The 26,689-nt window shown below is 55.5% G+C and overlaps 9 protein-coding genes across 9 annotated transcripts; 5 read left to right on the top strand and 4 right to left on the bottom strand.

Annotated features, from left to right (window-relative positions):
* Positions 1-3,270: 3,270 nt before the first annotated feature.
* Positions 3,271-5,190, top strand: GGS23DRAFT_616073 (cytochrome P450; the record flags this gene model as incomplete). Its single annotated transcript, XM_051520761.1, has 6 exons — positions 3,271-3,481; positions 3,547-3,790; positions 3,851-4,111; positions 4,164-4,437; positions 4,489-4,809; positions 4,873-5,190. 6 exons carry the CDS (start codon positions 3,271-3,273, stop codon positions 5,188-5,190), a joined length of 1,629 nt encoding a protein of 542 aa, XP_051368141.1.
* A 1,081-nt stretch (positions 5,191-6,271) lies between these two features.
* GGS23DRAFT_585375 (endonuclease/exonuclease/phosphatase family protein) lies at positions 6,272-7,844 on the top strand. Its single transcript, XM_051517375.1, has 2 exons — positions 6,272-7,650; positions 7,726-7,844. The coding sequence occupies exon 1, from the start codon at positions 6,363-6,365 to the stop codon at positions 7,401-7,403; it is 1,041 nt and encodes a 346-aa protein (XP_051368140.1). The 5' UTR covers positions 6,272-6,362; the 3' UTR covers positions 7,404-7,650; positions 7,726-7,844.
* GGS23DRAFT_585374 (acyl-CoA dehydrogenase/oxidase) lies at positions 7,822-9,685 on the top strand. Its single transcript, XM_051517374.1, has one exon. The coding sequence runs from the start codon at positions 8,209-8,211 to the stop codon at positions 9,547-9,549; it is 1,341 nt and encodes a 446-aa protein (XP_051368139.1). The 5' UTR covers positions 7,822-8,208; the 3' UTR covers positions 9,550-9,685.
* A 224-nt stretch (positions 9,686-9,909) lies between these two features.
* On the top strand, positions 9,910-12,248 carry GGS23DRAFT_585373 (phosphoglycerate mutase-like protein). The gene has a single exon (XM_051517373.1). It carries the CDS (start codon positions 10,393-10,395, stop codon positions 11,827-11,829), a length of 1,437 nt encoding a protein of 478 aa, XP_051368138.1. The 5' UTR covers positions 9,910-10,392; the 3' UTR covers positions 11,830-12,248.
* Positions 12,249-12,546: 298 nt separating this feature from the next.
* GGS23DRAFT_616071 (uncharacterized protein) lies at positions 12,547-14,880 on the top strand. The gene is made up of 3 exons (XM_051520760.1): positions 12,547-12,728; positions 12,807-13,507; positions 13,604-14,880. Exons 1-3 carry the CDS (start codon positions 12,653-12,655, stop codon positions 14,627-14,629), a joined length of 1,803 nt encoding a protein of 600 aa, XP_051368137.1. The 5' UTR covers positions 12,547-12,652; the 3' UTR covers positions 14,630-14,880.
* GGS23DRAFT_616067 (NAD(P)-binding protein) lies at positions 14,881-16,398 on the bottom strand (the record flags this gene model as incomplete). The annotated part of the gene is made up of 3 exons (XM_051520758.1): positions 14,881-15,637; positions 15,705-15,808; positions 15,949-16,398. 3 exons carry the CDS (start codon positions 16,396-16,398, stop codon positions 15,466-15,468), a joined length of 726 nt encoding a protein of 241 aa, XP_051368136.1. The 3' UTR covers positions 14,881-15,465.
* Positions 16,399-17,414: 1,016 nt separating this feature from the next.
* On the bottom strand, positions 17,415-18,317 carry GGS23DRAFT_607489 (Cloroperoxidase; the record flags this gene model as incomplete). Its single annotated transcript, XM_051520059.1, has 4 exons — positions 17,415-17,553; positions 17,662-17,937; positions 18,012-18,059; positions 18,145-18,317. 4 exons carry the CDS (start codon positions 18,315-18,317, stop codon positions 17,415-17,417), a joined length of 636 nt encoding a protein of 211 aa, XP_051368135.1.
* Positions 18,318-20,907: 2,590 nt separating this feature from the next.
* Positions 20,908-23,012, bottom strand: GGS23DRAFT_585366 (uncharacterized protein). The gene is made up of 4 exons (XM_051517372.1): positions 22,932-23,012; positions 22,019-22,809; positions 21,777-21,957; positions 20,908-21,713 (listed from the first exon to the last, which is right to left on the bottom strand). The coding sequence occupies exons 2-4, from the start codon at positions 22,341-22,343 to the stop codon at positions 21,347-21,349; spliced, it is 873 nt and encodes a 290-aa protein (XP_051368134.1). The 5' UTR covers positions 22,344-22,809; positions 22,932-23,012; the 3' UTR covers positions 20,908-21,346.
* Positions 23,013-23,511: 499 nt separating this feature from the next.
* GGS23DRAFT_316991 (alkaline phosphatase-like protein) lies at positions 23,512-26,169 on the bottom strand. Its single transcript, XM_051512851.1, has 5 exons — positions 25,468-26,169; positions 25,294-25,412; positions 25,146-25,234; positions 25,006-25,084; positions 23,512-24,932 (listed from the first exon to the last, which is right to left on the bottom strand). Exons 1-5 carry the CDS (start codon positions 25,982-25,984, stop codon positions 23,727-23,729), a joined length of 2,010 nt encoding a protein of 669 aa, XP_051368133.1. The 5' UTR covers positions 25,985-26,169; the 3' UTR covers positions 23,512-23,726.
* Between the last annotated feature and the right edge of the window lie 520 nt (positions 26,170-26,689).

Below are 26,689 nucleotides of genomic sequence, written 5' to 3'. Positions count from 1 at the left end.
GAATTTAACCTTAATTTATTATAATCGGAACTTAGCTAAGTCCTTACCGTTATAAGCCGTAGGCTTAATAAGGTATACTAAGTTAGTCGTTACCGTAATACTTCGTCGATTATTTATAGCTTTAGTTTAAGTCCTAACTATACGTTTCTCGGCCGGGTCGAGAGGCTTCTATAATTCTTTAGGTACGCCGGGCGGGCGTTACGGCCTCTATAGGTCCCCGGATTTTAAGTTATCCGAGTCGTCGGAATTCCCTAGGTCCCTTAAGGCATTCCGCGGGATCCGTAGCGGTTACGGTAGTCCTTACCCGGCTTCTCCTAATATAAAGGCGCCTACCGCGGCGTCCTAAAAACGGGCTCTTACGCGCGCGGCGGTACGTTTAGCCGCGGCGTTTTAGAATACGCCGTCGGAGATAATTTCCCTTATTTTAGCCTTGCTATTAATATATCTTCCGGTAGACGCTATCGTAATACGGACGCCCGGCGCGGGAATAAGCGTTCTTACCCTTTAGTTAGCTCTTACGATAATAAACTTAATATCCGTTAACTTATTACTTAATCGTCGTTATTAATATTCCTTAATTAAATTAATCGCGTAAGCCTTAAGGTCGTCCTTAATTAGCTAGGTTTTTTCCTCTATAGCCCCGGGAATAAGGTATTTCCTACCGAGGATTTCGTTAATTTATCTATCCTTTTACGTAGCTTAGGAACTAACGTCCGTTACTAATTTATTATATTCCTCGCGTAACTAGGTTAAGGCTCGTTAATTTTATAATACGGCGTTTCGGAATTAATTTATTACGGCCGTTCGTACTTTATCCTACCGGGTAAACTTAGCTACGGTTTTCTATACGTTTTAAGCGAAGTAGGTATTCTACTCTACGACCTATTTCTAAAACTCGTAGATCTATATTTTCGTAGTTCGGATACCGGTAGCTTATATTACTATAACGGTTTAATAAAGCTATCGTAGTTATTCGTATTACTCCTTTAAAATCGTATTTTATCGGTATCTTACGTCGACTTAATTAGTTAATATTACTAGGCTTTAATACGCTTATTTTATTTACTTATATAAATCTACGATCTATTACGAAAGATTACGTATAACTACTCCTAAGTTCGCGATTTCCGGAGTATCCGTTATAACTACCTTATATTCCTAGGGTTAATATACGACGAGGGATTTATTAATTAGTTCGGGGATTAACTCCGGCTAAGGCGCTAGAGTAGTTCGTTCGGCGTCCTTTGCCTTTAATTCCGCTATTACGGCCTTTAGTTTATTAATCGTAGCTATTATTTAGGCTATCTCCGCTATAGAGATCGGCGCTACCTCCGAAGCGGCTAGTCGCGGGAATAGGAAAGCTTACGGCTCTTTAGTAAAGGGTCGAGGTTAATCCGGTAATAATAATACCGGGGTAGCGGCTTTAGCGTACGACGCCGGCTTAAGCGTAGGCTTTTTTTATTACTAACTTATAATAAAGTTATAAAGATAAGAATAATATAGAATTATTTATAATAAAGGAATATATTTAAAATAGGTTTAATTTAATTAATAATTCTATAAGGGGTCTCTTAGGTCCTTATTCTTTTCCAAGTTCTACGTTTCCTTCTCGTCCTAATATAACCCGGAAGTACCTATGTACCTTTGTACCTTTGTACCTTAATACCGAAGCTATCCGAAGCTTATTTAGGACTTTCCTTAGTAAGTCGCCGAGGTAACGGCCTTAATGCCCGATATTATCCTCCTAACCTATATAGCCTGATTTATTAGCGCAGGATTCCATCCCCGTATAACAAAGGGAACCCCCCAGCTACTTTGTCATGTGTTATACTTAGGAACCCAAGTCTGGTATGGCTATACGAGAGGATAAGGCTAAGGTCGTGGACTATCGCGTACCAGTCCCTTGTCAGTCCCGATCTCCGAAATTGCTACTCGGGCGTACAAATATCAAGTAGCAGTGGTTGGGATCGACAAGCGTGCAGTATGTCCGCCATTCTACGGTTGAGGCTCTGCCAACTTCATACTGAATTGGCGGCGTTTCAAGTACCTAAATAGGCATTAGGATACGAGAAGAGGGAATGGATAGGCCATGATAAGAGAAGATGTGAGAAAGATTCGAAGGCTACGTAATGAGAAGCTTAACGAAAGATCAGCATGAGAGGCTAGGCGGCCTGTCCGCTGGTTCAGGAGGATTACCTGTTCTAGTTTCTCGGTTGCCTTCTCGACCTAGTCGGCACCTGGGCAGGTTTCTCCCACCAGAGCCGCTACGATGCTTTATTTCATGCCGAGATTACCGACGGACCTTATACCTCATGCACCTGATCAGGGGTGCATCGATCAGCAACAAGACCTACACGAACGATACGGCGATATAAGAGTTAAATAAATATTAAACAAAAGAGCCCAGACACATAGGAGCAGGACATAGTACGGGAATTGTGTTAATTGCTTTACCCTGAGACCCTAATCATTGCCCTTACCGATATATGGCCATAGGAAGCCACGTACAAGGGAGAGATCCAAGGCCAAGGGAAGCCCGATATAGCTATCGGACGAAAAGAAACGGACAGAAAGACAGGCATTGGAAGCGGGCATTGAATCGTATATATAAAGGCAGTTTACAGGATCAGGTTTATCAAATAGAAAGGATCGGCAGACAGACGCGGACAAGAAGCACGGAGATTACGTTACATCGTGTGAGATTGTTTCTTTTATTTCCCTTAGACCTGCGCTTGTTTCGTTTTACCCGTTGCAGTTCCTGTTCCTGGGTCCTATCTTCCTGCCTTTTCCTGCTGGCCCTTAATTGAACTAGCCCGGTTTCAGTTGATCAAGGTGTTAATCAGGTCTAGGTTGATTAGGCCGGGTTACAGTTACAGCTCTATTGCAGTTCCTATTATCCGAGGCTTCCCTGCCTTTTCCTGTTGCCTTTGGTTGAACTGGCACGCTCGTAGAAGATCAGGGTTGATCGGGTTCGGGATACGGTTGCAGCTTACCATCACCATCCACCTATTACAATCATTGTTGTTATTTCAGGATTCGTCTGAGGCCTTCCTGTCTTCTCCCTATTGGCCTTTGATTAAAATGCCCATCCTCGTGACGATGTCTCCTTCTTTCTTATCTTAGTCAGCTATGCTGTTTTCCATCTGTCCCCCTTAACAGCGTGGGCACGCTGTTCCTCTTCAATAGCCATATATAAAATCACCCATCCGTAGCCATTAAAGAGGCAAACCAACTCGAAAGCGTCATCGCCCATTCATCACATAGTGTATAATGGCCGACTTTGAAGGCATCCCGTTTGTCTCGACAATTAATACAACAAAAGATGGCTATGATCCTGGCTCTCGGTACACGACTACCACGTTAACAGGACTCGTTGTCGCCGGCGTTCTATTGTTGTCATCCCACTTTCTGTTCCGGAGTTACCAAACCGACAAGTCGAACTATAAAATCCCCAAAGGACCAAAGGGTCTCCCAATAATCGGTAAGACACCCAATTTCAAGCTAGCTCCAGGCGAAAAAAGTCATGACTAAGAGAATTCTTTTCAGGATCTTTTCTGTTTCTAAGTCACTATCCTGAACTCACGCTCGACAAATGGGCTAAACGATTTGGTTCCCTGTACTCAGTCTGGCTTGGCAAACAGCTCGTTATCGTCATTTCCAGCCCCGATGTTGCCAAAGACCTTATGGTGTCGAACGGTGCTATTTGCTCCTCTCGCAAAGACATGTACATTAAGAGCCAGACGATATTTGCCGGGCGGGGCATCACTGCGACCCCATATAATGATACATGGTAAGCCATAGCTGCGAGCCCTCAAAACCGTGTAGAAAGACTGAGAGAAAGTTTCCCCAGGCGAAGACATCGTCGTATCGCGAATGCTTGGCTGCACCAAAAGGCCGTTGACAAGTTTACTTCCGTCTTTGACAGGGAGGCCACCGACATGGTCAACTGCCTCCTGGAAGCAAGCCAAAGTGGTGCCGCGCTGGTTAATCCTCAGTCCTTTGCTGGCCGCTGCTCACTCAACAACATGTTGAGCATTGTGTTTGGTGTAAGAACGGCCTCGGTACAGGATCCACTCGTATCGACAGCTCTACGACTGGGTCGAGAATTCATGTAGTAATGTTGAACATGGAATTAGGATCCAACTTATCGTTTTGTTTCATAGGAATTGTACAGGACCAGTATCCAACCTGATCGATTTTCTGCCACTACTAGAATACTTCCCCTCCGAGGTTCGCTCGCGTGGCCAAAAGCTACACCACGACCTGGTTGAGACGTATGGAGGTATGATTGAAAGAATCAACCAGTGTATGAGCCTCGGAAAGGAGGTTCCGGACTGTCTAGCAAGCACATTGCTCAGGATCCGTGAAGAAGAGGAGCTGGATGATCTGGACATGGCCATGATTACATCAGCTTTTATGATTGGCGGCGTTGAGACGGTACGAGTAAGGAGCACTCGTGCGGACAACTAGAGCTAATGTAATCAACAGACGGCATCTATTATGCAGTGGTTTCAAGCACTCATCCCGTCATACCCCGAAATCCAGCAACGCGCCCAAGAGGAGCTAGACAGTGTTGTGGGTAGAGACCGCCTGCCCGATATTAAGGATGAACAGCACCTCCTATACTGCCGTGCGGTGATTAAGGAAGTTGAGCGGTGCTACAATCCGTTCTGGCTAGGAACGCCGCACGCAACATCCGAGGATCTCGTATATAAAGGACAGCTGATCCCTAAGGACACGGTCCTGGTCCTAAATACATGGACTATACACCACGACGAGGTGCGATTCCCAGAACCAGACAAGTTCAACGTAAGTAATTATTATATTGCTATTGCACAATACCGTCTGCTTCTATTCTAACTCGTCTTATAGCCTAGTCGCTACCTAAATGACACCCTCACGTCCGCACAAAGCTCCAACTTGGCCGACGCCAACCAGCACGATCACTGGATGTTCGGCGCCGGCCGGCGCATCTGCCCGGCAATCTGCGTCGCGGAGCGCGAGATCTGGCTAGCCATCTCGCGCATGCTATGGTCCTTTCACATGGAAACCGCACCAGGACACGCCGTCGATCTGAAGCAGTACGACGGTCTATCAGGACGGTCGCCTGTGCCCTTCAAGATCCGCTTGCGGCCTAGGGATGGGAATGTTGCTAAAATTCTGAAGGGGGCTCTTGAGAAAGTTGCTTGAGGGGAAATCTCCGAGGTAGAAATCGTTGCAGGGAATGAATATTGTGCTTGGATGCCGTGAGAACACAGAAGGAACTGGGTAATACGTGCCTTGTATTTCCCGACAATTAGTTGTGTAAACGGTCACTCATTTCTCCCCAGGCTTTGACACGTCATATTAAACAGCCACCACGTTTAATATATACATTCAAAGTATAGATTTCTATATTGTATAGGTATTCAACCGTCTTTACAATTTCTCTCAACCGCGAAGACAGTGCCTCCTTTCGGTTACTGCGGTCAACAAAAGATACCAGATCTCGAATTTTCAAGAAAGCTTTCTATTCTAGCGCAAGGTGGAGGAGCGGGTGGTTAGGTAGCATGCGCTACACATCACGACCTTCAAAGGATATAGGTAACACAAACACGCAGAACCCGTCGTTGGTTTCCCTGTCAGTAGCCGAATTGATTCCTAGGTAACAACCGTTGACTTGATTATATGCTGTTGGTGTAGCTTCGACCACTAGGACTTAGTGTCTATAGTGCTATTACAAGTGTGAGACCCCAACCTCGTGTGACACAGGTATGGATGAGCGCCTGTAAACCAGTCAGGCAGGGTCTGGTGGTTTGGAGCGTAGCATTTGCTGCCCCCCATGCAGTTGTTTTGGCGGTGAATTATCGGTCCTACAACATGGTTGCGGTAAGCGGAGCCTTGGAGACGTGCCATCAGAGTCGTGCCCGGGTCTAGGGGAGACGCGTACCATATATGAGCAATAGTTCCGTGAAGGTCATAGGAACCTGGGGTTAGAAGCGTTGAGCCGAGATCTACGGGACTGGTTGGTATACTTTGCCGGGGCTTACTTACCTGTCACAGCCTGCCTCGAATATCGACTGATATGTAGTCAGCATCACATCTCTTTAGTTAAGCCCCCAAGTCCCCTCACTGCTTACGGACCAAATCAACATCAACCTACTTGGCACATGTGCAGTCGTCGTGAACGAATTCAAGCGGCATGAGTTTGATCCAGCCAGTCCGGTTGCGTTCACCAATCCACTGGGCCGTCACTATCCGATGTGTCACAGATCACGTGTGACCCTTTCATCCCTTCCCTCGCTCGTCGCCGTGTCCTTCCCCTCTTCTTCTTCCTCCTCCTCCTCTTCCACTTATCCCTCGGCAACACTCCCGAGGACACGATGGCAACCATGGACGAGCTGTTTCAGAAAGCCATCAAGCAGGCCGCAGCACAGAAGAAGCAACCAGAACTCATTCCATGGAAATCTGATGAACCATGGCCACAGCCCTATTATTCCTGGGACTCGGGAAGCGAGGTCTGGCAACTTTTCAAGCCGCTGACATCTCCCAGCAATGATGAATCGCAGTCCTCAAGCATTTCCGCTATAGCTGTGTATAGTTGGAACATCGATTTCATGTTGCCATTCGCCGAGACACGTATGAAGGCTGCATTGGCTCACCTTGAGGGACTCACGAGCCAGCTAGCTTCGACCACAGCCATTGTTATCAACCTCCAAGAATGCACTCCCTCCGACCTCATTACCATTAGCCAACAGGAGTGGGTCCGAGATAGATTCTACATCACAGATTTGGACAGCTCCGCATGGGCATCCAGTCTGTACGGCACAGTCACGCTAGTCGACCGCCGCCTGGAGATAGCCTCGTGCTTCCGGGTCCACTACTCGGCGACACAGATGGAACGTGACGCGCTCTTCGTCGACGTCGCGGTGGCAGCCAAGAAGGTGCGGCTAGGCAACACGCACCTCGAGTCGCTGGCCTTGGACCCGCCGCTGCGCCCCTCGCAGATGCGTGTCGCGGCGACGTACCTGCACGCAGACGAGAGCTACGCTGGCGCCGTCATTACGGGCGACTTCAACGCCATCCAGCCGTTCGATGCCGCCCTCCACGCCGACAACGGCCTGAAGGACACGTATCTCGAGCTCGGCGGCCGTGAGGGCGCCGATGACGGATTTACGTGGGGCCAGCAGGCCCTGGCGGCGTTGCGGGAGCGCTTCGGTTGCTCGCGGATGGACAAGGCGTACTTCTTCGGTGGCGGAATCAAGTTGCAGAGTTTTGAGCGGTTTGGTGCTGACATTGAGGTGGGCGGAGGGGATAAGAAGCAGAAGGATGGGTTGCTGGCGCTTGGATTCGAGAGGGCTTGGGTAACGGATCATCTGGGCATCAAGGCCACGTTCAGCCTGGTTAACGATACTCGTTTGTAGAAGGCGGTAAACCTTTGCGTGAGCATCGGCGCCGTTGTTGAGTGACCTTGCTAATGCCGTGACACTCGCTATAAACCAGCAGGCGTGGTACACATAAAGGCCTTATCTACTCACGTAGAGCAACATAGCAGGCAGCCAGGGAGCTGCTGTTGCTGGCTTTTCCCCTTTCTACTTCTAACTTGGTATTTTCAGCCCCACCCCAGCTGCTTGGTATTTATGTGACGCTTCCCCCATACCAGGTATACGACTACACCACAAAAAGTGGAAATGTTGTTAGCTTGAGGAACTAACTGTCTTCTATCGCCCTATATAGTACACCTACGAGATGCCATCGAACCGTGACTGGGGGGCCAGGACATATAAGCGGCCAGGAAATGAATGCTGGGTCATTCCTAGGGAATGTTGATTTTTCGACAAGCTCGTTGATGATTTTTCATAGACCAGCTACTTGTAATTTAAACTCGTTGGCTTCCCTAATTAAGACAGCATTTTCCTGTTTGGTCCGCAAACGTTCCTCTTACAATGGGGCACTCTTAATCATATCCACGATAACTCCTCATACCTTAAGCATACCGGAAGATTCAAGAATTAGATTCTCCTCACGGGAAAAGCTGCTGGGTTTATGAGTGAACGCTGAGTACATCTGGCGTTGCCATGGCCAAGACACGCGCCTTGGAAGTCTGCTGCACTAATGCAGCACACCATGATCCCTAAGTAGTAGTGGGGTTGCGACCCCGGTAACGGTGTTGGAGCACCATCTTCCCTTTTTGTTCACGGTCAAGAACCCGGGCCTCGTCACGTCGAAATGCTGCGAATATCGATGCATCGTGTGTGGCGAGCGACGCTCGCAGCTGGTGGTACGACGGCGAATTTGCCGACTCAAGTTCCCCTAAGGGTGCGGCAACGTCGTCGTGGATTCTCGAGCACTCCTCGCCGAGATATCATGGAGACGACGGGGTTCACCGAGACGCAGCTGTCGGTGAGGGATGCGGTCGGCGCCGTATGCTCCGGCTTCCCAAACACCTATTGGCAGGAGCATGACGTGAAGGAGGAGGACCCGAGGGAATTTCACGCCGCCATGGCCGAGGGCGGCTGGCTCGGCATAGCGCTGCCCGAGGACCTGGGCGGATCCGGGCTCGGCATTTCCGAGGCGGCGATGATGATGCAGACCATCGCCGAGTCGGGCGCCGGTATGGCGGGCGCGCAGGCTATCCACGCCAACGTCTACGCGACGCAGCCGCTCGCTAAGTTCGGCACCAAGGCCCAGCTTGAGAGCACGATCCCCAACATCATCTCCGGCCGGTGGCGGACCTGCTTCGGCGTGACGGAGCCCAACACGGGCCTCGACACCCTGCACTTACGGACGATGGCTACAAAGCAGGCCGACGGCTCGTACCGCGTTACCGGCCAGAAGATCTGGATTACGTGCGCACAGGTGGCGCGGAAGATGATCTTGCTGGCGCGCACGACGCCGCTCGAGGCGGTCGCGAAGCCGAGCGAGGGGCTGTCGCTCTTCTGCATCGACCTGGATAAGGAAGCGCCGGGGCTGGAGATGCGGCGGATCAAGAAGATGGGCGGTCGGGCGGTGGACGCGAACGAGGTGTTCTTCGACGACTACGCCATCCCGGCGGACGCGCTCGTCGGCGCCGAGGGCCAGGGCTTCAAGATCATCCTGCACGGCATGAACGCGGAGCGGTGCCTGCTGGCGGGCGAGGCGCTCGGGCTCGGATACGCGGCGCTGGGGCGGGCAGCGGCGTACGCGCGCGAGCGCGTCGTCTTCGGCCGCCCGATCGGCGCCAACCAGGGCGTCGCGCACCCGCTCGCCGACGCGTACATGAAGCTCGAGGCCGCCAAGCTCACCACCTACCACGCCGCGCGGCTCTACGACGCGAGCCGCACCGACCCGTCCATCCGGCAGGACGCAGTAGGTGTCGCCGCCAACACGGCCAAGTACCTCGCCGCCGAGGCCGCGTTCGCCGCGTGCGAGCGCGCGGTCATGACGCACGGCGGCATGGGCTACGCTATGGAGTACGACGTCGAGAGGTGGCTGAGGGAGTGCCTCGTTCCGCGCATCGCACCCGTGAGCCGGGAGATGATCATGAACTATATCAGCGAGAAGGTCCTGCAGCTGCCGCGGAGCTACTGAGGTATGAAGGTAGGGGACAGGGCATTGGGTAGACCGCGTAGGTATTATTCTACCCAACTGCTTTATTATAGTCGTGACTTGAGCACTTACCCCTATCGCAAATAGCCATACCTAATATTACACTATTTACCGCTTATGTACTTAGCCCAGGCGCATCCATCAAGGAAGTATAGCTAGAAGACGCATTTCCCCGTGCCGAGCTCTTCTCTCTGCTAACCCTCTCACACCTCTTTCCGGCACACATCCATGAATTATCGCGTATAGTGCAGATAGCGAGGACTTGGCGTACCTAAAAGGGACAACGAGACGGACGAACCAACGAGCAAATCACGATCCCGGCTTCGATCTTCCCCCCTTTCCCCTCCTTCCCCCCTCCCGGCTTCCCACTCCAAGGACTATTCAACAGTCACGTGTCCTCCCGAACGAGGTGAGAGCCCAGCGAGAGGTCCGATGTGAGTCCGATGAGAACCCGGTGGGACGAGAGTTGTGAATGGTTAATACCTGACATTACTTTATGTCGCCTTTGCGTTCGCCCCCTCTCCCCTTGGACTCTCCTCTCCCTTTCCCTCTCGTCGCAGCTATCCCGCCACCAATTAATACCTGCCCGATCGACCGTCCCATCTGACAACCCACGTGTGTCGTCGCATTTCTTCTCGCTCGAGTTCCGGGCGACATTTCTAACCAGCCCTATCCTGTTGACCAGGCCCGAATGATTCCTCCTTTCTAGATTTGGTGCCCAACGAGGTGGTACTGATTATCAGGCTGGAAGGCTATGGTTGCTTCCCCGATATATCGATATTGATAGTCGCTTCTTGGTTCTTCAAGTCCGGTAACATCGAGATCATGGATACTAAACATCGGGAGCGTCAAGTGAATGAGGAGACACACGCAACCCCCCGTTGGCGACGCGATGGGAGCCGGCGATGGCGTGTCGCATCCGCCGTCAGTTTGGCAATAGCGGCAGTACTGACCTTGCGGCTATGGGGACTCGACGTCGCATCTCGAGTTCTTGTCGGTGGGCCATCGTGCGCGCCCGATCAATTCGAACTCTACGAGCACCTAGGGAACCTCTCCCCTTTCTTCGTCCCACCAAACACACCAGGGTCGCTGGCTCAGGGAACACCGCCAGGATGCACTGTGTCAAAGCTGTTTCTTGTTCACCGGCATGGTAGTCGACACCCCCATCCAGATGAGCTCGCAGTCATCGAGGAGCTCGAGCGCCACATTCATAAAAATCGAGACCTGTTTTCGAACCCCCGCGCGCCGATCCCAGATGGCTGGTCCTTCCTGGGCGAAGGGTGGAACAATACCTTCACGAGCGACATCCTCACGGCACCCGGCCGGCAGCAGCTCTTCGACCACGGTGTCGCGCTGCGTCTGGAGTACCCGGAGCTATACACTGAGACGGAAGTGCTAGCGGCCGACGAGGACCGTGTCGTCGAGTCCGCGCGGTGGTTCATGTACGGCTACTACGGCCGTGATTCGGCTGCGACGCTGGTTCCTGTCCCCGAAGACAACGAAACGGTGAGCTGGCTCACGCCCTTCGAGACGTGCGACGCGTGGGACTCGGGGTTCGGGCGGGCGCCTGTCAACCAGTGGGGTGTCGTCTACCTGCCGCCGATCGCAGCGCGCGTCAACGGCTTGCTAGCGGCCGCGTTCCCGGGCGCCAATTTCAATGCGACACACGTCCACGGGATGCTGTACGCGTGCGCGTACGGTACCGCAGTGTCGGGTGTCGGCTCGTCGCCCTGGTGCCCTGTGTTCGCGCCCGACGAGATCCTGCACAATGAGTACGAGTACGACCTGCGGATGCGCGGCTTCGCTGGCTACGGCCTGCCCGGCGACATGGGCCCACTACTGGGCAGCCTGCTCGTCGGCAACGCGACGGCGTTCTTGCGGCGCGACCACGGCCCGCCCCTCGCGCTCGCCTTCGGCCACGACAAGACCATCGCCCTCGGCATCGCCGCCCTCGGGCTCGCCACCGATGCTGACTACCCGATCACGGGTCCCGTCAACCCCGCGAGGGCCTGGCGGTCCGCCGAGCAGACCCCGTTCGCCGCGTACATGCTCTGGAAGCGGCTGGAGTGCGGCGCTAGGGGCGAAGAGAGCAGGATCCAGCTCGTGCTCAACGGCGCCAACTTCGGCCTCGGCCCGGCCGGCTGCGCGAGCGACGAGTACGGCTCGTGCGCGTTAGAGGACTTCCTCGCAGCGGATCGGGTGATCGCCGCGCTCAAGATTACCCACGGCGATGCGAGGTGGAAAGCCTCGTGCAAGACCTGAACTGAAACCACTTCAATCTCCACGCGCCATTATGGTGTGTACGTTGTGACGGCGAGAGGCATCCATTGCACGAAATTTGGAAAAGATGAATTTGTATTTGCCAGCTTTGGTGACGCTATGAGCAGGTACAAGTGTGGTAATGTAGGTCCGGGTGAGAATGACAGCAGGGCAGAATGGCATTATTCCCTCGGGTCTGTTTAGCGTATGATCAAAATGAAACTCAGGCGGGATGAAAAAAGATATTTACCGAAAACTTAGCTGGAGAGGGACGGAGCAAGGGACTCTATGTGTAAATTACTAGGTTTCCATGATGTTATGATGTTAACGGTCACGACTCGCCTATTCCCCTCTCATAAGACGCATTAATGGTGATGGCGATGCGAGAAGAATTACAACGCTATACGCACTTTTCTTGAGAATATCGCATGACGCTCATGGGAATCGCTTCATTTCACCCCTAGGACCTTATACCAACAGGAATAAGGGAATAAGTAGAAGCGTTGACCAGCCAACGAGGGACGGCACTGTGACAGAAGACGTCGCCCGGTGAGGAAAGCTACGAAATGAACTGGGCGGTACCGTGTCGCTGGTAGTATTCGCACCGGGTACATACACGCGTGTATCTCCTCCTCGCCCTCTGACCTGGTCCCTACGGACAATTCATGCAGCTCGATCTCACTCGTCTCCTAATGACAACACAGCGTTTCTCACCGCCGCCTGCATCAGGGGGGGGGGAAGGGGGGTTTCTCCCTTCACCTCCCGCCATTCACCATCCTGCGGATTTCATCTTGCAGATAACAGCTAATTCACCATTACCCATACGATGCACCACCTCGCCCTCTATCCACAATGCGGCGCCTGCACCGACATGATCTTCAGACATGAGCGAGTCGTAGCACGTGCGTCGATGCCCCCCCTGCGCCCCCTGCCGCCCTAGCTGGGCTGCGTTTCCGAGAGTGATGCTGACGTGGCGCTAGTTTTCGGCAAGGAGGACGACTCGAGCTCGTACCTGGGACGGACCGAGCCGTTCCCCTTCCCGGACGCCGCCCGCTCGGTCGCTAGCGTCAACGGCTTTCGGCTCTGTCGGTTCCCCGATTGCAAGCGGTGCGCCGCCTCGCCCCAGTTTATGCCCATACACTGCGACTGCTTCGAGGTCTTCCGGAAGTGCTGCGGCGAGGGCGTCGACGCCTCGGCACGGCTCTGGACCGTGGCCGCGTGGAGGAGCCCTTGGCGCCGCGCCCCCCCTATCTACCTGGCGAGCGAGACGCTCGAGGCCGACTCCCTCAGGGCCATTGCCGACATCGCCCGCCTGCCGCAGCTGTACGAGCTCCCGACCGAGCTGCTCGAGATGGTCCGGCGCTATTCCGAGCACGCCTTGCTATGGCGCGCCATCTCGGCGCGCAGTCTGGCCGCGCGCGTGTCGGCCACCTCGCCGAACCCCCTCCTTACGCTGTCGCTCGACGACATCCTCTTCTGGGAACGCGGCGGCGAGCTCGAGAGGCGCGACCCCGGCCGCCCGCCGCTCTCGAGCTCGACCATGCAACTGACCATCGACTCCGACGGCATTAGAAGGGTTGAGCGCCCCTCGCCCCCGTCTCCCGAGGTATTCTCCCGCGGCGCCTTCGCCTACGTCGTCGAGGACCAGCAGGCGATCGCCAAGCTCGAGGCCCAGTTCAAGGTACGCGCCGCAGTTCTCTCCACCCTACCCCCTCCGCCAATACCCACCCAGCCCCGAAACACCTAACGTCGCATGAGTCTCACCTACATACCCCAGGACGGCCTGCTGCGCCTGGTGCTGCCACGCGGCCAGCCGGCGCCGGCACCGCGCATCTGGAACACGCCGAACCCGCCGGACATGCCGCGCTGCGAGACGTTCATGCGGGGCGCCACGGGACTGTCGCCGGCGCGCCTCTTCGCGGTCGACGCGGACCACCGCGCCACGGGCATCACCTTCTTCTTCTCGGCGGGCGCGCTCTTCGGGGTGCACGTGCACGTGCCGCACGCGCCCGACGCGACGCCCGCTTTCCGCCGCTTCTCGCGCGCCCGCCGCCGCACCATGGTCTGGGTCTACCTGCCGCTCGCGCCTCGGCACGACCCCCTGCTGGCCCTGGGCGTGCGCCGCTCCCCAGCTCCTAGCAGCCCCGCCATCCTCGCCCGCACCCAGCGTGGCGCCGCCCACGGCCTCCCCGATGTCGTCATCGGGCCTTACCTCCCTGGACCCGCGCGCGACCACGTGGTAAACCGCGCGGTTACCGGGCCCCCGATCACCCTCGTCTACAGCGAGCCGCTCCAGGGACGCCCCATCCCGTTCTTCGGTGCGTGCGTGCGGCCGGCGGGGGCAGCAGCGGCGAGCCGGACGAGGCCCGGCGCCCCCGACGCGCCGGCAGAGCCGCCGTTCGCGGCGCTCGAGCCGCGGGCGCACCCGCTCGGCGACGGCGCGTACTTCGCGCGCGCGCCGCTGGCCGGCGTGGCCGCAGCCGAGCTGTTCTACGACGAGGGCGGCCGCTTCTGCCGCGGGCTGCTGCTGCGGTACCGCGGCGGGGCGCGCCGCGCGCTCGGCCAGTGCCGCGTGCACGTCGACGCGACGGCGCGCGTCGCAGAGCCGCGGGGCCTCTGCCACCGCCTCGAGACGCGCGCGCGCGGCCCCCGCCGCACCGCGTACGCCGTCGAGGTGGCGCTGCGGGACGGTGCCGGCGACCACGGTCACCGCGGCGAGGAGGGCTGGAGCTGCCACCGCCTCGAGGGCATGCTGAACTTCTGGTTCACCGACGTCTCGTCGTTCATAGAGATTGATAGCTAGTCGCCAGTTGCTGCGTGTCCTCCTAGTAGCCGTAATCGGTCTACCCGCACAGGACGTATTGTCGTACCTATGTAATAGCATCGCTAGGTTGGACCGAGCCGGTGCGGACCGTGTACTGGTGCTTCAACGCGGGCGACGCCATCCCCGTTATTCTTCGCCGGGGTATTCTCTAGATATTTTGCGCCTCCTGCCGCGAGTCTGGAGACTATGGCGATCCCGCACTCGCCAGCGCAGGGGTGGTCGTTCAGCTACAAGGTATACATATATATATACGACTCGGTCCCCGGCGACCAGAGGGGGGGGGGGAGTGGATCAGATGGCCCTGCGGGCTTTGGTCATACGATCGCCCCCGCGTTCGAGAATTGGAGGCATCGGTGTTCTCGGTCAGATCTCTCGGGGTAGATCATTCGAGCATTTCCTTTATCCGGGCGGTTTCGGCTGACGATCGCAATTTGGTACACTGGCGACCGCAGGCCCGGTACGTCTATAAGAGGAATAAGTCCTCCCCCCTACCCCCGCCTTTCGTCGCGCACTCCATTCAGCGGTTGTATCGCCAGAAGGATTCGCTTGTCTTAGATTAGACGGTCGGGGCGGAGAATAGTTAGACATGAATATTACCAGGCACGGAGGCATTCAGATACGTGTCTCACAGGTATCACTCAGCGCGCTAATCGGCACTCTACTTACTCGTCGGTCATCTATCTGAGTTACTAAACTTGGCATTCTGCGCACAGCCGAGTTGACCTCGGGCTATTCCACCGCCTCCTAGTCTACCTGTGATCCAACAAGAGCAAATTCAATCTCTCTTCTCAACGCTCCTATACAAACACGTCAAGCTACCACGGCACCTGTCTTTCGTCATATACCCACATCTTCCCGCCGTGCGTCTCCTTCGCGGCGACGTCGACGACCTTGACGATCCCGTTGACGCTATCCGAGACCGTGATCGGCGCCGCGTCTATGCCGAACAGCCCGGCGGCACGGTTCCCGAGGTCCGATTGCACCCAGCTGTCGACTTGGTTAGCAATCGCATAATTACGCGCGCAATTTCAACTGTTAATATCTCTCATCTCACCCGGGATCGATGGGAAAGGCGCAAATCCCGGGCTCCTCCCAGTGCATCGTCCCCGTGTAGTAGTGCCCGACGAGCTTCGTCGGTCCGTAGGCCGCGTTTGCGTACTCGATCATGTTCCTACAACGGTTTAGCAGATGCGGCTCGTGCCAATACTTGCAAACAACGACTCACTGCATCTTCGAGTCAGTATGATTGCCCGCAAACAAGGCGTGAGCAAGAGAGAGGGTAGGGAAACGAAGCGCACCGTAAGCCATGCCGCAGAGGAGCCGATCGTCACCCAAGTAGGCCTCTTGTACCGCTTGATAACGAGCAAGAACGCCTGGTAGAGCCACACGAAGCCGTACACGTTGACGTCTACGTGCTTCTGTATGTCGTCGGTCTTGACCCCGGACAGTTTGGGCCAGCATAGGCCCACGGCGGCATTGCCGATGAGGATATCGACGTGATCTATCCCCCTCGCCGCGAGCTCCGCTACGGCCTGGGCCGGGTGATCGGGCTGGCTGGCGTCTATTCTCAAGAAGACGTGCGAGGTGCCTTCGGCCGTGGGGAGGTCCGAGAGGGCCCGGGATGCGGGGAGGTCGGGATCGCGGTTGGCGGAGACGACGAGGTGGCTCGGCCGAGCCAAGTAGAGCTCCAGGAGGCCCTTTCCGATGCCTCGCGTCGTGCCGGTGATGAGGACTACAGTCGGCGCCATGATCGAACGATTGGGAGGATGTTTTACGATAATATTGGGATTTCAACGAACCGCCTCGGGATATTCGAAAGTTCCCGGCTTCATGGATAGAGAGGCATTCCTGTTGCTCTCAAGACAGGCTTTAGCAGCATTTACCCGCTTTTATACCTCCAGCTCTCATTTCCCGTTCTGGCAATACCCTCTTACACCTCATTACACCCGACCCACTGCGCCGTAAGCCGCAAGGTAAGCCGCGAGACCAGCTGCACGATAAGCAACTAAATCCACATAGATGGGCTAAATAGCGAAGACTACCAAGTAGCGCTGTTAGGAATCGAACCTATCCTTCGTTAAATAACCTACTGATCTCACATAAATCTGGGTATTCATGTATTAGTTAAGTACACTAAGGGGCACTAACCACTTACAGGGTCTAATTCTCTTTCGCGTGCGAAGCGTTGCGCCAAGTGTGTCGTGTCCTTGCAAGATGTTATAATGGCGATATTGCTAATAGGAGGCGTCAAAACCCAGAGGGCCCCTGGTTTGGGGGAATAGCAAGCAGCGAGTAGGGTTGGCATCACCACGATGTGAACACCCTCCTCACAGTGTTCAGGACAAGACGAGAAAACGAGGGTTTACACGTCCATTAGTGCGAGCAGAATCGGGGTTTTCACACGCCAGGTAATAGATCCCTTCCCCCCGTCCCCTATAAGTGGGCCACTCTTTGGCGGATTTTCCTAAGCGAATGGTTGCTAGCCGTAGCTCGTGACGGGATGTCCCTCTATCCGGGTGTCTTCACCCTCTAAGCCGACACAGAAAGACGCATGTGGGGTTCGACGAGCCTGTATTATTGAAATCTAGGCCGATATAGTCTCGGGTTCGATGGGATCCTGCCAGAACTGCGAACGGTACATATACAAGAGCCTGCATGACAACCCGTTGCCTGCGGAACCCTCTTGTTTTCTCCCCTCTTCTGGCTCTCCGTTGTGCTCTCCTCAAAACCGGGGAGCACCTGATACCGACAATTACGATGCAGATCACGCGAAGATACCGGCGTGAAGGTTTTGGCGCCGAGACGGAGCAGCCGACTCGGTTCCGGTGAGGAGGCTGGACGCGTTGTGGATAGCCTGCATTAGCGTGAAGATGTCTAGTAAGGTTACGGGCGAGTCCCGTATACTCTAGCTAAGTTCCGTCGGCAGACGCTCGTTTACTACGATACGCGATTAGTCTCGGTAAACGGGCGAGCGTCGATATATTAGCAGGGGGCCGGGACGGAGGTGGGACTTACGGAGGAAATACTCGACCAGGGTCCGGTTGACAGTGACGGACGGGAAGTCGCCAAAAGCGACGATGGGCGCGGAGACCTCCCCGAGGCTGAAGTTTTCTATCGTGGGCGTGAAGGTGTGGTCGGGGTTGAAGGCCTTGGAGTGCAGCTGGCGGGCAACCTTGCTGTTGGCGAGCATGTCCGCGTCAAGGATCTCGCCAGTCCAGTAGACTCGGGTCTGGTTGAAGATGGTCTGGTTGAAGATGTGGTTGTATCCAAACGCCGCGTCCGTACGGCTGTAAAGTTGAAGTTATATGTCTAGACCTGCGGGAACGGTAGGCTTAAGATAGTGCCGGACACGAAGGCTTACCTGAGACTGGCGTCGTGCTCCAGAACATTGTGGACGTTCAGATGGTCGCTATTGGAATAGCAGTCAGCACTTGGTACGGGCACTGGCGAAACCGACACATGTCGTCGCCTGGTGCGTTGCAATATGGTCTTACAGGGTGAAGAACGTGGCATTGGGCTCCGGGTCAGCGAAGACAGCCATCCGGAACATCAACCAGCCGAGAGGCTCCTCAAAGTTCAGCGCCGACTCCATAGCATTGACCACCACCTGCTCGGTGACATTTCTGCCGTCGTGTGGCAGGTAGCCGTGGTTGGCCAGCGTATTCATCATCGGGCAAGGTCCTCGGACTGTGTAATAGCGCGTCAGCACACAGCAGCGCAGTACCCCGGGTAGTTGGCTACCGTATAGTCGTCCGGTCCGGGGGCGATCCACGGGTGACCCGGGGGGGATTGGGCCACCGCTAGGGTTACGCTGAGGGCGATCGGAAGGAGAGCAGACTTTATGGCTACTGGGAATAGATCGCGATAGCTGTATCACAGTAATAGATTGCAACGAGCGAATCGAGCATGAGCGGAAAGCAACCCAGCCGCAATACCACGGCGGGTGAAGTTGGGTATTTAAGCCCATAATTCAACTGCCTTGATATTATATAAACACATTGCGTCTATATCCCCTTTCGGGGCCTATAGGTGACGAGTCTTTTCACCGCAGTCGACGAGATTTCCAATCCTGCCTCCTTGATTCGACACGCTATCTCGCATGTGCCGCACATCCCATGCTACCTATTCCCATATACCTACGGGCCGACGATCACCATAGGGGTTTCACGTAATTAATGCACGGCGTCAGTAGGCTACGCCTCCCGGCCGATCAAGAGAGTGGCCAACGGCGAGGAGGGGTATTATAATCCGTTACGATGCTATACGAGCATTGTGCGAGTTTTGCGAGAGGCCCCATTCGCATCAGGTCCGAAGCCCACACGGATGTGTGTGTTTTACGAAACTAGGCCTGGTCAAGCGAACGCATGGAACGTGGCAAGTTCCCCCATTTGACGCTCTAGCAACGCGATACCACCGTAGATGCCGAATCTCTGGCTTCGTCTACAGTCGTAGAGCTTGTAGCCGTCGCATTCGACCAAACTTTAAAATTCTGGCCCTGAGGCGATGCTTGTTCCTGACGCGTGGGTGTGTGAGGGTATCATCTGCCCTGGCCATACGAACGGTCTCGTCTGAAGGGCTTATGGCTCGATGTGATGGGGCATGCAGGCCAGTGCATAAAGCTAGGGGCCTATACATATAATATTACATATATCAGGTCCCTTCCCTACGATGCCACCATAGACCAGGTCTGATCCATGGCAGCATCTCTCTCTCGACGGCTGCCTCGCACCCGCATGTATGTGAGGAACGCCCCATCCATTCTATCTTAACTTATAGAGACAGGAGAGGGGCCGGCAAATACGACAGAAAATACGACAGCCGGATCAAGGCCCAGTTCTGAGGCCCAGTTCCACCAGCGGGCAAGTATTGATACCTCACACTCGGGTTGCTTTCGTGTTCAAAACATAAGCAAGCCTTGGCGAACCTGGTCGATGTGACGATGAGCCGATGACAAGTTTATAAGCTGAGCAAGTATTAGGGCGCGAGCTGTGTATTAAGGCTCCTGGCATGTCTAGATCATAGGTAAGCCCTGTCTTCAAAGTCACTCACACGTATCTAGATCGTATTTACCCCCGCACAATCTCCGTAGAAACATCAAATGACTTTGAAGGCCGAGCCTTTCAAAGAGATGAGTCGAACTGGAACTATCTAATAGTTGTGCAAAAATAGGAGTCTTATACTGTCAGTTCAGTCCTCGTCTTACTGAGTTGTTGGTGCACAACCTGAGGGATGCCGAGGGCACACAAAACTAGTTAACTCTCCTAACTCTAGCCAAGCTCATCATATCTCACTTCTACTTTCGGGGTGGTATTGACGGCCTTGGGCAGGTGTTACCCAATCGTTCACGCATGCGTTGATGGTAACGACGATGGCCACGCACATAGATAGGCATGCCTACCTAGTTGGGTCTTGAGACCTGAACTCCGCTTTTGGAGCCAACATGCCATTCGGTGCCTCTACGACAACCACAACTACGCATGCACTTGACGCCCAGGCGCGAGGCAACCGGGGTTTCCTTGCCGGCGCAGTAGAAGCCGGCAAATAGCAGGCGCTAGAGAGAATAGACATTAGGGTCGGCACCCGATCATCACCGGACATTGGAAGAGGCCAGGAGGCACACGGAAACTCCTCTCAATGGGGAAGCTATGCCGAAGGAGCATCGCGATAGACTGCTAATAGCGGTATTTCCTTGGAATGGTAAGTCTCTAGATGAAGTATTGCAATGCGTTCTTCAGCCGATACATGTGCTCGCCTTGCGGAACCCTTAGCGGCTGCTCTGCGGGAGCACAGGGTGAAGAACCATGATGTTGTCAGCACTCTAGACTATTCATGATGTCGAATACAACCATAGTTGGATATTATTGCTACACTGTGGGACACACCGCCGAGTACCTGGCTAAAGGTTGACCTCACAATTGGCAAGGGGGTGTTGCTGGGCATTAATACTTGGGATTTTCCTAGGCAAGTCCCCCATGGCCTGGGTGCCAAGACGTCCCCGTATGGCCGACAGAAAACAAGCGATGGAGAAAGGAGTGATGAACAGGATCCACGTTGAGGGCCCGTGGAGGACTCGTTCGGGGGTTATTACGCCCCCCGCGGAGTTTTCCGGCCAATCATTCCCCCATAGTAGATCTAGAAATCAGCTCCCTGTTGGCATGATATTATAATAACCCCTAGGGCTACGACGGGGGAGGGGGTGGGGGGTGAATAACTTCTTACAAAGCGTATATGTAGGTCGAGGGAGTAACAACGAGAGAGCCGTTCAGACATGAAAGGGATATAACCATGCATCTATCTCTAAGGCCCAGACCACGCTTCCCATTACACCCGAAGCAGTATCCTGCTCGGAATCTCCTCGCTATCTCCCCACCTATATACGAACTTCGGATATGGATGTATCATGATATTACATGTCGCCTCATAACGGTCCGCCACTCATAGGCCGCCTGGCCTGCTGCCCCGGGAGGCCACGACTTCGACAAGGCGCAGATGTTACGCAGCCAGTCTCGGAACCACCATCCCCATTCTGCAACATTAGGGTATAACTCTCCGGGGTTGTGGACACGTCGTCCACGACATCCCTCTAACGAAACAGCAACCCGCCGTCCGGATATAAAACACGCCGTCCTGCCCTCCTCGTACCCCAACTCTCCCCTTGAGGCGCGTCGGCCTCCCGTTAGCCGTCTCGCGCCCCTCCTACGTCAGTAGTACCTGGCTGTCTGGCCGCGCTGCGTTGGCGCGCCTCCGCTTTATGGCCTTGTAGGCGTACCACGCGCCGAGGATGCCGGCGATCGTGCCGGGCAGGCTGACGCCGAGCGCGATCTTGTCGGACGTCGAGAGGCCCCCGCCGTCCGCAGCCTCGGCCGTGTCGGGGGACGCGGGCACGTTGGTCCCCGCCAGGGCGATGAGCACCGTCGTCGCGGACACGCCCGAGGTGGAGGCCTCCCAGGCTAGGAGGTAGCCCTGGTTGAGGTAACTCGCGCCGCACCGAAACGCCGTGTACCCTTCGAACTTGGACCCGGTGTAGGTGTTGCCGATGCAGGCTGGGAAATTGGGATCGTAGCTGTGTCGCGCGTACGTTAGCATGTTAGCCCTTCAGGTTTCGAGGGTCGGCAGCTCTCGTTACCAGCATCCAGTGCGAGAACCCATGTTGTTGCACATCCCCGCCGTGTAGCCGGAGTAGTCGATGCAGTAGGTGGGAACCACGCCTAGGAGCTGTCCTTGAGGCCCCATCGAGACGCAGCCGACAGCATTCCAGGTGCTGTCGCCTACGCACGCGTAGCCGGCGTTGCAGATAAACGGGACCGCTGTCTCCTGGTTAGTCGTTACGGACACAAGAAGGTAAGAGGAAACACCGCCACTACCTACCGCGATCGCCATTGTAGTACCCGCAGAGGCCGGCGGCCCGATCCCTTGCTTCCAAGCCAGCGAGGGGAGGGGGCGTCGGCACTGGGGCCGACTCGGGAGTGGATGGAGCCGTCGCGGATGGTATTATTAGCGCGGCACCTGCGGCTCGGCCACGGATCTGCAGCGCAGCAAATAGCAGAAGCCGTGTGCCGAATATCATTTTCGCTGTTGTGCGTGGACTGTGTCGGAATTTGTTAACCGATACAGACAGCACGGAGCGACGGAGGGGAGGGAGGGAGAGGGGGAAGAGAGAAAGATGAAAGCCACCCAGAGGACATGTCGACATACAGCCTCGGGTAGCCAATCCAGACAGGCCAGCGCCTGGAGCCCTCCTCGCCCCCTCGCCTCTGAGAGCTAGCAGAGGCAGAGCCTCACGGCGAGCAAGGGCCCGGCCCTGGCCGCCTAGTCGAAGACGTTGTTATCGCTAGACGAATCTCAAGCATTCGATTAGCTGCGGCGGGTGAGCAATAGATCGACCGGGATGCAACATCGGGCGGCGCTGCACCAAGGAGCTAGGGCGCGAAGCTATCGTCACTGCCCCCGGGACACTCCAACCACCGCGATTCGCACACGTGTGTGTGGTGCGCACGCAGCCTGACGAGAGGAACCCCCTGGCCTCCAGCCCTGACACCCAAGGCCTCAGCAGGGCGCCTGATTCGCCTGCTCACGGCCCGCTGCAACCCTCCTTATCGTCCGGGTCATGTGGGTGCATAGCATGTCGGCGAAAGCATGCCACTAATCAGGCGGGAGTCCTAGTATTCAGCTGCTTCAGCTGGGCCCAGGGTATGTCGAAAGTACAATTCTGTTCGCCCGCGGCCCAAATGCCGCGGATGACGCGAGGCAAGGCGTGCGAAGGCGAGGCGGATATACTTACCTAGGTATATATGCGAGCGTTCGCACGACGGGTAGGTGTAGATAAACAGGAAATGAGAGCCATCGGAGACGAAACCGTTGTACGCGGCCCGGTCTCGTCTCAGCTACCGGGGCGGCGGGTGGGTATGTCGGCCGGGGCACTGCTGCGCGGCACCGTGCCGTGTCTAAAGGGCCAACTAGCAAGTGAGTAAGGAAAGGAGCCTTGCCCGGCGCCGCAGTCGTTGTTGGCGTTTTCAACCGGGCGATTTGCTCCGACAGCCTGCGACGTTACCGAGGTGAAAATGTGTAAGCCCGTAGGGAGTCGACATGTGCCTATAGATAACTCCCCTGTCCCACGCCTTACTCGCACCCTTACTTCTGGGCTCATAGGCTCTCATCCAGTCGCTGTGCACATAGCAACCAAAGGAAAGGGGGGAAAGACCCCATACTATTCTCGACACATAGGGAAGACCGTTAAGCCGGCGTGCATTAGGCATTATAAAATTATGTACAAGGAGGACAGCAACAACGCCCTGGTCCGGCTGGCGCAGCACCGTCTGTCTCATAGTCGTCGTCGTCGTCTTCGTTCCTCGTTGCCGCCACGCACACCTGCACTCGCCGCGTTCGTCGTCTCTATGCCGTCGCTGTTGGTTGCTTTCTTTTTTTTTTGGTCCGTCTCGTTTCCACCTTCCGTACGCCCTCATATGCTTCTTATGTCCCAATTACTTGTGCACACACACATTTATCCGATCGCTATGTTCGTATTGCTAATTATCGCATCAGTTTATAGAGTTTTTGTTTCTTCCGGGAAACACCCTTAGTGCTTCGTGCTGCCGCAGCCGTTATTGGGATCGGCGGGCGGCTTGTTGTCGGGGCGGGCAAGGCCGAGGCACTCGGCCATCTTGTAAAAGATGTCGATGTTGCCGTAGACGCCGCCGAAGGTCTCCTGGCAGGGGCCCATGGCGAATACAGCCACGTCGGTGAGCGAGTGCACGCCTGACGACTCGCTGACGGGCAGCGTGCCGTTGACGATGAAGCCGTCGGGGCTGTCCTTCGCGTTCACGAATAGGTCGTCGTCGTCGAAGCCTGGGGTGCTGCTGACGATCCTGCGCGGCGTCTGGTGCACCCGGTAGTTCTCCCGGTGGTCGGGGTTGGCCGAGAAGCCCTGGGCAAGCGTGTATCGCGGGTCCCAGTTCACCGGGAAGTTCGGGCCTGTGCCGTAAGAGAGGCCTTCCACCGGCGTCGTGTATTGCGACAGGCCGGACTGCTCGTAGATGCCGACCGCCTTGCGCTTCTGGCGGTCCGTCTTCTGCTCCGAGAGATACGCGGTGTCGACACCACCGAAAACGTCGAAGCCGTGGCCGTGGTCGGCAGTGACGACTATCAGCGTGCTCTCAAGCTCGCCGATGGCCTTGAGGTGGGCGACAGTAGCGCGGATCGTGTCGTCGAGCTCCAGAAGGTCACCGAGAGCGCGGTCGTAGTCGAGAGCGTGCATCTGCTTGTCAATGGAGGCGCCCTCCGACATGAGGAAGAAGCCCTTGTCACCGCCACGGTGGCTCAGGATGTCGATGGCCTTGAGAGTCATCTCCTTGAGGCCGGGAAGATCAAGGGCCGGGTCGTCCGAACCGCGAGGGTCGTTCTTAAACGAGGCCAGGTTCTCGGTGAAAACATTTCGGTCCAACCAGACGGGGAAGTGAGACCGGCAGAAGATCCCGAGGGCCCTGCTGCTGTTTCCAAGCTCCAACAGAGAGGTTTTATTCAAGCTGATGTCGTAGCCAGCGTTGGCGAAGGCTTCGTAGTAATCCTTGCCCTCGAAGCTGTCCTTACCGGGGTAAAATTGCTCGGCACCGCCACCGAACCAGACGTCGGGGCCACCCTGGTTCGTCCAGGAGTAGTTGGCGACCGAGTTCAGACCCTGCTCGACGAGAGCGCCATAGGCATACCGAGAACGGCTGTGACCAGTGAGAGCGATAGGAGTAGCATCAGCGATGGCGGCGGTAGAAACGGCACCCCAAGCGGAATCCTGGCGTGATCGATTAGCATCGGGATTGTGGTTTCTATCTCCGTGATACTCTCCCCCCACTCCCATCACGTACCCAAGTGCGCTTAAGAAGCTCCACAATCGTCTCAACCTTCGGGTCATCGAAGAAGTCGGCAGACGAGTCCACATAGACACTACGCATTTATGTTAGCTACGAGCTAATAACGCTAACGAGGATGAAATTTCGAAACTCACCCCATGGCGTTGACGGTGCTCTTGTGCCCGGTGTAGAGAGCGGAGGCCGAATTAGCACTGTCAGTGATGAAGCTGTCAATCGAGTGTGTCTGCAAAAATGATGCTTAGCGCCGTCTCAAGATTGCTACGGGGATGCGTGCGGCATTACCATCTGGTGTCCAAGGACGGGAAATTTGTCCATCTGCAGCAGAGATTGGTATTTCCCGTTGATACTCTTGTGGGCGAGGAGACGGGCAGCGGTGATCATGTTCGTGGTCATGCCGTCACCTATTACCAATTGTCAATACATCGACTTCAGCCAGGGTCAGGCGATGGCTCGTACCAATGAACAGGATGACGTTCTTGGCTTTCTTCCTCGTAGCCAGAGGGCGGACGACCCAGTTGGCCACCGTCTTCTGGTCCCCGTAGTAGCTTAGCGTGATCGCATAGTTACCGGGCTCGTAGATGGCAAGCTTCCGGTAGATCTTGGAGGCGACGTTGACGACAGATGGAGTGCCGGCGTCCTGGGCGAAGAGGTCTTCGTACCACGAGAAGTCCCACTTCTCAAGCTCAGGCTCGTCGAGGCCGAAAAACTCAGCGACGCTCTTCGTCTCACCGCCCTCCTTCGTGATCGTGGCCGAGAAGTTCTCGTCCGGAACACCGTCGTTGAACGCCTCGGAGCCGTTCACCGGGGCGTGCACCTCGAAACGTAAGTCGAAGTACTGGCCCGGGAGGAAGTCGGACTGATCTGGAGGCAGCACGCAGCCGAGATCGGGGCAGGCGCCCAGTCGGCGAAAGGTCTGAGCGGCGGCGGCAGACAGCAAAGCTGCCACCACGGCAAGGGAGCTGACTTTACCCATATTGACACTCAGCTGCTGACGAGTCGAATGTCGGCACGGCGAGAAAACGAGTCCTGCAGATCTCGCTGAAGTCTGGAGAACGCAGCTGTTATATACCTCCTAGAATAAACACAGACCACACAGCTCGCCCGGTCTATGCAATGTAACACCATGATCCATAAGGTTCGGTAATCCCTGACTTCGCTGGTCGTCCTGCATTGGAAGGTAGTCGATGCCTTGGCTGTACCTGGGGAGGGAGGGTCCGAAAAAATGAGCAGTAAGATCTTGGCAATGAGGCGCATGTAACTCGTCATTGGCTATTGACGCCATAGAAATTTCCGATAGAAAATGACAGCCTCGGTGCGGCCTTAGAGGCCGTCAACAAGCAGGAATCACAATGATGATCCGCGGCACGTGGTTGACCTAGTCAGTTGGATCATGCTCTCGAAGGTTTGACAATATCCCGAGAGCCGGGGCCAGGAAGCGACTCCTACGGCGTCTATCCGTAACCTACTGTTGATTGTCGTGCAGGCCGACGCGATCGACAGCCCACTCCAGCAGGCTCGTGTACTCGGGCGCGTCTCGAGCCAGAGCTGAAGCGCAAACCGTGGCCTGGTTGGCCAACAAGCGATAGCAGCGCGGTCGACGGTCGGCCGTGTTTCCTGCTGATGTCTTGCTGACATCTATGCTTGTGTTACTGTTACATGCCGCATTTGGGAGGTGAAG

Source organism: Durotheca rogersii (assembly GCF_024521655.1).
Source record: "Durotheca rogersii strain YMJ 92031201 chromosome Unknown GGS23scaffold_32, whole genome shotgun sequence".
Taxonomy (NCBI): Eukaryota; Fungi; Ascomycota; class Sordariomycetes; order Xylariales; family Xylariaceae; genus Durotheca; species Durotheca rogersii.
Note: the sequence above shows the minus strand (reverse complement) of the source record. Positions and strands in the feature narration are given on the sequence as shown.